General features: G+C 37.9%; 1 protein-coding gene across 8 annotated transcripts in view; it reads left to right on the top strand.

Annotated features, from left to right (window-relative positions):
- LOC127646365 (E3 ubiquitin-protein ligase Arkadia-like) overlaps positions 1 to 13,276 on the top strand; it is a 51,856-nt gene that overhangs the window by 20,474 nt on the left and 18,106 nt on the right. For all 8 annotated transcript variants that reach the window (XM_052129993.1, XM_052129969.1, XM_052129985.1 and 5 more), the window contains exon 3: positions 2,071 to 2,197. In XM_052129993.1, coding sequence (XP_051985953.1) covers positions 2,071 to 2,197 — 127 coding nt within the window. The remainder of the gene's footprint in view (positions 1 to 2,070; positions 2,198 to 13,276) is intronic.

The raw sequence follows: 13,276 nt of genomic DNA, 5'->3' as shown, positions 1-13,276 counted from the left end.
AGGATGAATCTCTCGAAGCTTCTGCCTCAATGCACAAACATGCCTAACACAGATAGATCCTACAACAAAGATTGTACAACACAACGACCTTACAGAGGACTGCTATAGAAAATGGCAAAAAGGACAACAATTGAATTAAATAAATCAGTTGGAGACCTAATCTTTGTTCTCATGTTTTACTGAAACATCACTTTTATCTTATTTTCCATAAAATGAAAATGGTGGTGATTGAGGTTTTCATAATGTATGTTTTATTGTTCCACTAAGAAAGTCTTACTGGTTCAAAACAACACGAGGGTGATTAAATGATGATAGAACTTTTAGTTTTGGATTAACTATCCCTTTTAATACATTTTTTATTTTTTTTTCCTCTTATGTACAATATGTTGTTTTCTGGAAAATATTGAGAATGCATGTAAGTTCCCTGTCAGTAGTACTTATACATGTAACAAATATGTTTGTGAGTGTGATGTTGAACACACCCTGGTCCTCTTGACACCAAATCCAGGCATAGCTGGAGTTAAAGGAATGATAAGTCAAGCTGGTAAGCCAATCAGAAAAGAGATGAGTGATTGTACTACAAAAGCCTGTGCGGCACACTGCAAAGCAAAGACTGACCTACATTTACTGTAGTTTCCTTGGCGCGCACACACATACACTCTCACACTAACACATTTGCCTGAAGCATTGGCTGGCTACGTTGCTGTTCCAAACTACCATCAATTTAAACAGCTGTAGCTACTGAGGGTAATATTTATTTTGCTCTTGATTAAAAACAGAACCCTGGTACAGTAGCTTTACTGGAATAAAGGAATATTCTGGGTTCAATACATGTTAAGTTCAATCACCAGCATTTGTGGCATAAAGTTGATTACCACCAAAATTAGTTTAAAAACTCCTGTTGTATAAAACAAATTAAAATCTGGGGTACAGTGTGGCACTTACAATCTGAAACCATTATAATACCCACTGTTACAAAAGTATAGCCACAAAATCTAAGAAATATGCATTAACATGATTTTAGTGTGATACAATTGCTTACATTTCTGTGTAAAGTTATATCAAACTTTACAACTTTGTTGCCTTGACATAACATTGTAAATCTTAAAACTACATGAACGACAAGCCGAAGGATTAATGTTCGTTGCTTCAGATTTTTGCCTTTAAACCCTCCAAAATTGGACCCTTCACTTTCATTGTGTAACCTTGATGTTTTTATTCTATTTAAAAATAATTAAAGTGCCCTCAATTCAGCATAATTTATAAAGAGCCCGGAATATTCCTTTAAGAGATTGTAAGAGAGTTTAGAAAACGCAAAAAGAAAAGTATAAGATAACCACATAGATCCCTTTGGTGTTTGTGTGTGTATATGTTAATACTATATTGTTGGGACCAGATGTCCCCACAAGGATGGTCAAACCTGAAATCACCTACATTGTGGGGCCCAGCCAGCATCCCCAAGAGGGTAATGGCTTATTAAACATATTAAATTATGATTTTTTTGAAAATGCAAAAAGGTTTGTTTGAGGGGTAGGGTTAGGGAATATAAATTATCTTTAGGTCTGTCTAGAATCCATAAAATGCATGGAAGTCTATGGAGAGTCCCCACAATGATATAAAAACGTGTGTGTGTGTGTGATGATTTTCAGTGGCTGCAGTTTATAAGTAGATAAGTGCATCTCTTTTTAAGCTCTGGAGATGTCAAGTCCTTTTTATGTAAATGGACAATAGAAATAGTCTTACAAGCTACCCTGTGTAAAATATATTTTATAACTACTTATTGTGAATCCCATGCTGTAGTCTAATCATGTAGCTTTGTCGGGTGAAGCTGCATAATATAATATGAATATGTAGTTTAAATATCATAGAGAGTACACCTGGAAATAAGCAAAAACTGTTAGTTTCTTGATTGCTCGTTTAAAATATCTTCCAGTATCAGTAAGGACAATCCATAAATTGTGCCTTGAAATATGTGATTTGCTTGGTACATCCACATGGTTTAAAGGTTTCAGTGCTGTATGGTTTGAATGTTACCATAATGAGCTTCATTTCCATGTAACATGTGCTCAGGTGTGCTGGATGAGGACGTGGTTGTGATAGAAACAACTCCTGCTCCTGCAGTGCCTGCCAGTGAGGAGATCAACGTCACCTCCACAGACAGTGAAGTGGAGATCGTAACCATTGGAGATGCCTTCAGGTGAGCTTTCCCCTTAATGTATTTTTAGTAGGGCTGTCGATTTAACGCGTTAATTCAGTGCGATTAATTTGACAAAAAAATAACGTGTTAAATTTACACAATCGCACCATAATAAGGAATATTCCTGAGAAATGCAAGCTTGTAGTACCACCTGTTTACTTCTGAGGGCAGTAAGTGAAATTGCAGCTATATGAGCAATGCGCAGTTTATACAGAGAAGAAAACAACACAGACATGCGTTACGGTCTTGTGTTCAAAACACTTGAAGGAGCGCAAATGTGAACTAAGGGATCTCAAGGTGTGTTTAAAGATTAAACTATATTTAACTTGAATCAGTGACCTAAACATTTTATGTTTATGATGCAACTCACCCGAGACGCTACACAATGTCTGACACAGGTGTAAATTGACGGGCTCTTAAACAAGCCCTCATAGTAAATCTCCAACTGATTGACAAATTCACTTGTGAAATGGATTGCTGTGAACTGTATGCCAATGATTATATTGATAATGATTACTTATGATCAATAATATGGTAGTAAACAATACATTGTATTCTAAAGCCGCTTTTTGTATTGTCTCATCAATTATGAACTCTTCTGCTACAAGAATGTAATGCATTTTAATTATCTTAATTTTTGTAATTTTTTTATATATATATATATATATATATATATATATATGTATGTATATATATATATGTATATATATGTATGTATGTATATGTATAATTTTTAAATATTTAAAGATAACTATGTATAATTATATATTGATATAAATATGTATAATCTTTATATATTGAATTATTGTTAATTGAGTGCCTTTCTCAGCAAATATTTGTACATGCGATTAATCGGGATTAATCCACCATGTAATTAATTCGATTAAAAATGTTAATCGATTGACAGCCCTAATTTTTAGGTTTATTTGTATTTAAGCTAAAATTGTAACATTGGCACAGTACAGTGGCACTGTTTAACCTCATGAGAACCCACATGACTGCCGTGTGCATGTTTCAATTACCTTTTTGATTTGTAACTAGTAGCACCTAATAAACAAGCAAAACCAAAATAAAATCTAGAGCAAATAGTTTTACTAAATATGTTATGTCCACATATGTGGACAGTGGGACTAAATTATGAAATTTTAAATACCAAGCTATAGAAAGTCAGAATTTTTTCATCAAATAGATTGTGTCCAGTAGGTTTGGTTATTCATGGTTTTGAGACATAGATATTACAGCTGATTTTCTATAAACCTGAATAAATAATTCTGAATAAAAGTTGTGGCCAGCATCATCAAATCACTACCAACTATGTTAAAATAATATTTTGCTTTGTTAAATTCAGAATTTATGTACTGATTATCATTGTCCCATGTCTGCCAAACATGTTGAGCGGTCCAAACATCATCTACAGCCTGAAACTGAACTTTTGGTTAGATTTTAGTAATGAATGCTGCATAGGAAGTTATAGGATGCACCCTTGCTCCCTATTTAGTGAATGATTTAACCTCCAGTATACTGTCTGTCTGCACTGGTCTCAGAACAGTTCGAAAGGCACCTTATTGTCATCCTAACTCAATATAAAGCCTCTGAAGGCAACATTTTGCCGCTTTTGCATGAATACATTTATTCCCAATGTGAAAATTTACAGTAAATGTATAGGAATGCATTTAATGAATAGAACTAAATTGAACAGTGATAACAAAATAAAATATAACAAAATTGACATTAAAATGAATCAAAAAGACCCACAGATTTGTTTCTGTGAAAAGTTATTCAAAATTACAAACATGTTTTTGTAACATATTTTTAAGGGCCCCCTTGTAAACGAGATGGTACATACATGGGAATCTCCAACAATATCTGTCAGAAAACCACTCCACAGCACTCATCTCAGTACTTCATGTTTACCAGTACGCCAAAGCAAGAAAAATTAAGGAAAATGTAAAGCAGCATATCAAAAGAAACTAGAGACACTACTTTTTACAACCAAACAGGTTTCAGTAAAAACAATTTGAAGAGGTTTAAATTAATTTAAATTGTGTTGTGTATAGCAGATCCTAAATAGCGAATCCTCACATGTGGCAACGGGGTCGCACGAGGTCAAGTATTGGTGAAACAAACCTAAAGATCTTCACATGAGGATGTCTGAATCTTGTCTGAACTGCAGTATCATTTTCATGGTTGTTAAAGTTTCTGTAAAGTCCTCAGTGAGAAGCTGTTGGTATCACAGTCCAGATGAGATGGCGCATCTGGGTTTGGACATAAAGCTGGCAGTCTCCAGTGTTATGAAGGAATTCCACAGAGCTCCCAGCTGTTACTGTGCACTTTGAGGACAAGCCCCATTTCAGTGCTTATGCCCTTTCCTCTTTCAATGGAACAAAATCCAACAAGACCCTCTTCTTGCCCTCTAGAATTGGACATTCCCACATTCTTCCTAAAGGAATACAGTACAGTGTTGATTGAGTGTTGTAAAGACTTCCTTTAAGGAAGTTTAAACAACATCAGAAACCATTGTCACCACTGTCTTTAACATGCAGATTAATTAAATAGAAAACAAAATGCATTAATCTTGCGCTGTTGTGTGAAAGACATCGAATGAAAAAATCATATTAGCACAGAAATTCAATCTTTTAAGAATTAGCCTTTTTTTTTTTTTCAACCATTAATATTTGTTGCACAGGGGACTGTCTAATAGTGTGTGAGTGATATGCTGCATGCCGTTTCCATTTTCAAATGCTACAACCTCCAGTATTTTGGCTTGATTCACCCAAACTGTCAGAAGGAGCTCTCCACAGACCTCCAATTTAAAATCTGATAGAAGCTCTAAACTCAGTCAGATATGATTTGGTTTTGTCTGAAATGTGTCCCTTCCTCCCGTCGCTTGATTTGGTTTCTGTGTCCCGCTTTTCTCTTAATTGTTATTGAGGCAGCTGTTCCCAAGTTGAGAATCATTTCTTGATTCCATTACTCTTATCTGCTGCCAGAAATAATGCCGGCCACCATTTCACGCCTGCCAGCAAAGTCATTCAGTCGAGCCAGATGAACACTGTCCTCATCGTGGGCTGTGCATTGGAGGTTGATCAGCAGTGTGATGGTCTGTTCTGTTTTTTTCACTGGACATAAAACATTTAGTTAGACATGTAACTCTGTAGGCTGTTTATGTACTGGTGTATATGTGCATGTTTTGCCTAGTGTTCATCAAAGCTCATAAACTTCTGTGACATGTTGTAGTTGCCAGTTGTAATGAGTGCTGTCCTAACTTGTGGAGGTTCTGGATGTGCTAGTCCCAGGACAGCTGGCGGGTCTGTCGAGGAACTACTGAGCAGCCCAATCTGTTCATTTGCTGCTGGGGAGAGAGAGGGACAGGTTGTGTTCGGAATAGGGATGCACCTATACCGCTTTATATCTTGATAACTGAACTTTAGGTATTGTCTGGTCCCGACCCTATGCCAGTGTTGTTTTTCTTAATCAGTTTAGAAAATGTATACCTCAATTTGTGAAACTGATTGGAAGTACTCTACACAAACCTCCTACTATAAATTTGCTCAAACTATTTCATAAAAAAGAAATATACAGATATAAAATCATAAATACATTGTATTAACCTCAGCCGTCCTGCCATTTACACGTGTTTTTAAACTAAGAGTTCTGTGGAGGAGATTATGGGTTTCGGTCATCTGTTTAGTCATGCTGTCATGCAACTTTTGCCAGTGTGTAGTGTTTTCACAAGAAGGATCAGAGATTTATTCGCTGAGTTAAATATTTCATTATTGGCTGAAGAACTGGCTTTCTACTAAATCGGTTGTGATGAATAATATACAGTAGGTAGATATTAGGCCTAATATATGAATTAACAATATACCCAATATAACATGAAATCAGACAACCCAAACAAGAGCAACACTGACTGATATACAAAAAACAAAACACCTATATGTAAATACCTGTATGGTCCAGAAATGAGACATGTAACAGGTGTTTTATGAGAATGATATGAAGTAGACTATTTCAAATGTTCATCTTCACCCTGCAGCTGAACAGCTCTGATGGTAATAACCTAATAGCCATAGTGATCTTGCTTTTTTCATGTCAAACGCCATTATCACGTCGAATTAATGTTTACGTTTTGAAACATTACCTAATTAAGTGTATACTTTTGGGATATTGAGCAGCTCATGATTTCCAGACACGTGTATAACTGGGGTTTAACAAAGTTTATTACGTCTCATTCAGTGCTTAATCACTAAAGGCAAATTAATGAGAGAAAATATGTTTGCTTTTTTACAGTGGGAATAAAACTAGCTCTCTGTCCCTTTACGAGAGCATGCATGTTAAACAGACTACGCTGCATGGAGAGAGATGATGATGAGACATATGCACAGAGATTTTCATTCATATAGAAAGAAACTGTTGATTTCTTGTGTTCCAATGTGTGGATTACTAAGTTTCACGAACGTGTAAAAACAAAAAATGTGGGGATTTCGCGCACTGTGAACATGGAATGTGCGGGGATACTTAAAATGTTGCAAAAACATGTTAAATCCCACTACGAAATTCATTAAGCATTTTTTTTCTTCTATTTTCTACACATTGGTAATAGCTGCTGCGAGGATAGTGCCAGGCGAGTGCGCTCGGTGTCTGCACAATCTTGACGTGTCCAGTATATTATGCATTTGCACATCTTTGTGAGTTAAATATACTCGCGCTCACTCCTTGGTTAGAAGACTTTGTTAAGCTCAAATTTTTGTGCTCTCTTGCTTGTTGTTTGCCCAATCGGGCAAATGACATTTCTAGCAACTGGCCCGAATCATTCTCACAGTGGACCCGGGCCATCGGGCAGTCCTTATTGTTGTCCCCTTGCATAGTAACATTCAGCAGCATGCATACTGTGCACATTACGTCAAATTTCAGTCTGCATGAAATACCTAGATGACTTGCTACATTTGCCAAAATTTGCAGTATCGTGCAGAGCAAACTTAGTGTAAAACTGTATCCCACAATGCACAACTGATCTTCAATTTTCAGTGTGATGAATAAACCATAAGCAATATCAAGTGTGATCTTTAACCAAAAGTGTTCACAAAATTGGCCTTAAAATAACTAGATATATCTGTGAGGATGTGCTGCTCAGTAGGCAATGTATGCTGCTCAGTATACAGTACACAGAAGGCAATATAGAGTATTTCAAGAATGTAAAATAAAACCCAAAGAAATTAGAACGGTCCAAACGTATTTCCTGATCGTTTCAACAAAGTCTCTTTTTCAAGGTTAGTCTGTCCACTCGCGGCCATCCTTGGAACGCTCCTGGGCAGATTGTGCAACAATTTTTCTATGTAAATGAGCGTCATGAATGTATAGCTCCTATCTACTTGAACGGGGAAATACGAAATCTCCAAAACGGGTGGTCAAGATTCCTATAAAAGAATATATTTCAAATAAGCAATAAAATCTGACAACACTGTGAAGGGAGGTGAGCAAGAGATGGACACAATGGGTGTGGCGTCAGGCCTTGGAGAGGCTTTTATTAAAATGTCCAAAACAAAAGGGAATCTGGGGCCTTTGTGGTGGAAACGGCGATGTGAATGAAAATAGTGAAGACGGGAAGGTCCAGGTGATAGTGGGTGGTGTCCCATTGAATGGTGTCCCATTCTCCTGTCATTGGTCCTTGGCACATGGGGCAATGGATTCACTCGAGCAGGCCGGCTTCCCTGGGCCCCAGTACTTGAGGGGAATAGTGGCCCGACAAAAGGGAGAATATGTTTCTCAGTACACAATAGGCACAGTATATGCTGCTTAGTATGTAGTAAGCAGTACACTAAAATTCCCCTCTCAACATAATCAGTGTACAAATTCATGTGAATATGGTTCTTCATTGGTTAATGACATGACAGATGCCAGTGCTCCCTATGTCCCTGCTGGTGATGGAAGCTGTGTGTTGGTCAATGCCCTGGCTGCTGGCCTTGTGCTTGTGTCTGGGTGTTGAAGCATGTCCTGTTGGAGGAGCTTGAGGCGGACTTGTGCCCATTATCGCCTTCAAACTTCATAAACTCGCTGACTCACCTGCTGATATTGCCTTGTCGGTATGAGGTTGCTCAGTTGTATAGCAAGAGAGCCAGAGATAACAGCACATATCCTAGACACAGGCACTACCTGTATCCAAGCTTTATGTGAATGACATCCACCATAGGATCAATTATGTTTTATTAGATTTCCATTCCTCCACTTGCACACGTTTTCTATTTTTCCTATGTTATCTCTTTTATTTTCCTAAAGGTCATGTAGACTAGTATCCGTCTTTACACAGCTGGACTGGAATGCTGCTGAAATCACGCAATTCTGCAATTGGATGGCTTTATTGTTGAAAGTGAGGATGGGAAATCAAACGTGTGCGTGTTAAGAGAGAGAGTGTGTGTGCTTGAGATAGTATGCCTGCATGTGTGAGAGTATGGGTATGCAGGAATGTGGGGTTGTGTGTTTGTGAATGTGAATGCTGATCTGCAGTCAGTGTGTCTGCTGTGGAGCATTTTGGATTGGACTTCAGTGATGGGGGAGGGAAAGGCTTTACAGCTCAGGAAAACATCACGTGGCCAAGGTCAGAGGAAAATGGTGGTCTTTTGTGTGTGCCCATTTGAGCAGTTAGAATAGGTGTAGTTTGTAGTCAGTGGTAGTCGGAGATATTGTACAGTGAAGTATTTTAGATTGAATGGTTTTTATATGTTTTGGGCAGTATTGATTGCAGTGAAGCCTTTCATATATTGAAGTCAAAGCGTGACTTTTACATTTTCCAAATTGTAAACACTTGCTCTTGTTGTACTTTTCAGCATTTGGAGTTTGGCATGAGGAAAGGGGAGTGTTTGGGAACCCTATGTGGATTATTTTTTGTTGCAATTCCATTTGGTGCCACTAGTGGTGCAGAAAATACACAATGCTCCTTCAAGGATTCAGTATTGAATTATGCATGCTTGTATTAAGAAAAATTAATATGTATACTTTTTGACCGTATTTTTTTTTTTTTACTGTCTTTATGCTGATTTAAATATAAAAAAAAACACAGTGAGAATCACCATTGTGGATAATTAGAAAAAAAGAGTGCATGAATGATCTAGAATAGATGTAAACTTGGCCAGTGTCTCTTTTCAAACTCTCTCTGTGGGATGGATGCAGGTACCAGGTTGTTTTTAGCTGTGCCTGCCCTTCTCATTTCTATACCCTGATTCTGCCCCTGATCATGTTTCAAACCTGTTGGTCTGTTCACCTCTAATGTTCTGTTTTCCTATATTCACCCTTTCTCCTGTTTCTAGTTTAAACCCATGCCAATGGAAAGCATTTGCAGTAACTGGATGTGTGTTATATAGTGAGCTCGATCTCATATAATCTTCCTGAGGTGTCTGGGCTTGCAGCAGAATGCTGAGAGGTTTTTTCAGCTGGAGGAGGGGCTTTGGGTGTCTAAGGTCAGCAGGATGAGCAATGAAGGTTTTCCACTCAAATATCCTTTGTTTACAGTGAAGAGAGGATACTGACAAGGGAAAGCTTGAGTGTAAGAAATTCTATAGATAAACAAACTATTAATTCCAAAGGGGAAATTCAGTTGAATGGACAATACACATGAGTGCTGCTGTGGCAGAGATCCATTATCCACACTAGCACTGAAGGAGCAGTCAATAAATATCTGTACATTAGCATTGTGCATTTTAATAGGAGGCCTCCGTTTGTCTGTTTAAATATTGTAGTGCCGTCTTTTATTTGCATTTTTTCTGCCATCCAGTTGTGGTTGATCAATTGTTTGGTTGATTAAGCTGGCATCACACTAGCTGATTTTTTGGGGGGATGATTTTCAGGTGTAAGCATATTCATAACTGCCGCCCAGTAGGTGAGAGACAGAGCTGCCAACTTTTTATTTTACTGAAGGACTGACAAGACGTTATGCTGATCTGGACCCCTTCATCAGTGATCAAACTCAACCATGTACCATCACAAACACTGATTTAATCCTTGGCCTGAATTAAGTTGTTATGAGTCTACTATCGTGATGTTGCTCTTGACTCTTGAAACTGTAAAGTTGTTTTGTTTTTGTGGTCTTTTTAGGGTTTAGAGAATTGGATGTAATTTTACACAGAAAAAACTAAAATCAACAGGGTTCCCACGCATCCTGGAAAACCTGTAATTTTGCAAGGTAGTTTTCCAGTCATGGAAAATTAGAAAAATACTTCAATGTCCTGGAAAATTATTATTTGTCCTGGAAAATACTAATTTAACCATTTCACTGTGTTGCTAGCAAGGTTTCCTTTACATGCAGAAAAACATGGTAATGATCAGACTCTGTATAGAAGTCAAATACACAAATGTTTCAGTTTTCAAATAATTTTGTCACTGCTGGTGGCTGCGCATTGTGAAACAACATCAACGGTAAAGGCCGCTTACACCCTCATGATTGATTACAACAGCAGCCAATGGTGTGCTTGGCAATCACAGACCAACCGAGGCAGATCTCTTGATTGGTTACAGCTACAGCCAATTGTGTGGTTTGCGTGCGCAGTGAGAAGCGGCATTCATGAAACTTTTCATTCATAAACAAACTGAATGACTTGGTACATGTACCAACTGAATGAGAGGGGCATGTTTTTGGTTTACTTAAGCATTGGCATGTGAGTCTACCTTGTTCATCATGGAGAGAAAAGGGCAGAAGAGCTATTAATGTGAAAAAGCAACTGATGTTTATACACTGTGAGGGGCTTTCACATGAGTCACATATGTGCTGCCGAATACGTTAAAGACTGAAGTGACGCGTCAGCGCAAGCTCAGCTCCAACTTCACACCAAAGTGTTTTTGACCCTTTATTTTTGCAGCTAATGCTATACAATTGTGTAGATAATTTACTATACTTGAATCATTAAATAGATTAAGTTGGTGCTTTTACCTTATTCTTTAAAAAAATAACCCCAGAAAACATGTCCGTGGATCAGTGATTGTCTCAGATTTTTCGGCCCTCATGAGTTTGCATCCCTGTGAGTTATAAACTTTAGACATGATGACAGTCGGAACACTGATATAAAACATTATAAAATAAAATACACACTGAGTTTGTAGCATGGCGATTCGCCCTTAATACCTAGGGATGTGAATTAATTTTAAATAATTGAGCGATCAGAGTCATCTTATACCGCTGTTACAACATGTAGTATGCAGAAAACACGGAATCTGGAATATATATCCGCTCTGTGAACTCCTTTGAACTGTCCCTTTAAGAAAGGACTGCACACTACAGACAAAGCAGCTCACATAAGCACAGTGAGCGCAGCATATTCAGACTATTTATTTAGTTAATTAATCACAGCACAAGGTTTGATAATCACACTGGGTCATATCACGATTGCGTTTTTATATTGATTAATCGTTTAGCCCTACTCTGAGCCCTTCCACTGTTATGCTGAGTATACACTACACGATTTTAATCCCAAAGTTTGCTCGTCAACAGTTTTGTGGAGATCACTGACAAAAGCCTGAAATCGTGGGCAAATCAGAGCTCGCTCCCGTGAGCAATGATCACAATATATGAACTATCAAAGAAACGATTTGAGAGAATCGTTGATCGCAGATGTCAGCGAGATATTTAGAATGTTAAATATCTGGACGCGTCTGCGATTCCAAATCGTGCAATGTGAAATATGTTTTGACTGAACACAACAGCAGCGTTGACCAACAGCAATGAGAGCAAGAAACGGGGCACGGGAAGTTTCGGTGGGAATAGTCCTGATGTGCCTGCAACAGAACATCGACTACCATGTCTGCGATATCAAGAAATTCTAATTGGACCGAAGAAATAGGGGAAAAATTTGTGGAACATTGACAGGAGCACCAGCACCTATTTGATGTTTCCTCTGAACTGTACCACAACCGGGTGGAGAAAAAGAAGAGTTGGAGAGAAATTGACAATTCTCTTGGACAATCAGGTAAGCAAATAGGTAGATATTTCTGTAGAAGGTACTTTTTCATATTGTAACCAAATAAAATATATGATGCCTTTAGGCGATTAAAAACATACACATCATATTCTGAAATGCATAACATATGATCATGCATTTGTTTTCGTATCTCGTATCACTTCTCACGTGTACTCTGTTGGGAAACGCAATTTGGAGTCCAGGCAGAGTCGTCGGGGATTCGTCAGTAGTGAAATGTCTTGTAATGTGTTCACACCTGTCACTGATTCATCGTGTAATTTGAAAAGGCCACGACTTCAGTGACAAGACAGACAGTTTTGTAATATGAACGGTACCACGATCCGACGTCTTTGAAAGTCGTGTAGTGTGTAGGAGGCATTAGATGTTTTGAAACTTTCAAGTGGAAGAATTCCAACAAAATGTTTGCAAATAAGTTATTGTGTACAAAGACCTAAAATTCCAAAATAATCCCACCTCCTCTCCCTCTTGGGTATCTCCCTATCAGTTCCTATGTTCACAGGGCCTGTTACTGCCATTGACTCCACAGGTCACACTGGTGTAATTTACGAAATAATCCATGGCTGCTTGTGGATAATCCGATGCAGGTCCCAAGAGTTTTCTCTCACCCAGACTATGCCAGTTAAAGAGCAGAGCAGTGTCACATACAAACTCAGTTATTCCCCTGCACTTATGTCTGAATCTACATGAAGAGTGTCTCTACACTGTCAAAGCTTTCTTAAGAACTTGGTCCTTGGGTGTTTTGGACACGATTTTATCTGTGCAGTTTTTTATAAGTTTTTTTTTTTTACAGATATTGAATGAACTGTTATCAGTTTACCTTTTAACCTTATGATACAAAGCAGTGTGTGTTGTTTTTCGTGTATTTTATAACACTGAGTTCTCACTGAAATGTAAATGTACTGTATACATTACCGCATATCAGTTGAATATTATATTAATGCGACTGGCCGATCCTGGTATACCGCCCCTACACATAGCTCTAAGACATACTCTCCACTTTTCTGTTGCTCATTGGTTTTACACCCAATTTAGTTTGACACCTCATTGAAAATAAGTTAACTTTTTCCAGGCAGTTCCCTATGCTATGCTGTTCTCCCTGCCCTTTATGCCC

Source organism: Xyrauchen texanus, chromosome 1 (genome assembly GCF_025860055.1).
Source record: "Xyrauchen texanus isolate HMW12.3.18 chromosome 1, RBS_HiC_50CHRs, whole genome shotgun sequence".
NCBI lineage: Eukaryota > Metazoa > Chordata > Actinopteri > Cypriniformes > Catostomidae > Xyrauchen > Xyrauchen texanus.
This window is presented reverse-complemented; position numbering and strand designations above follow the sequence as displayed.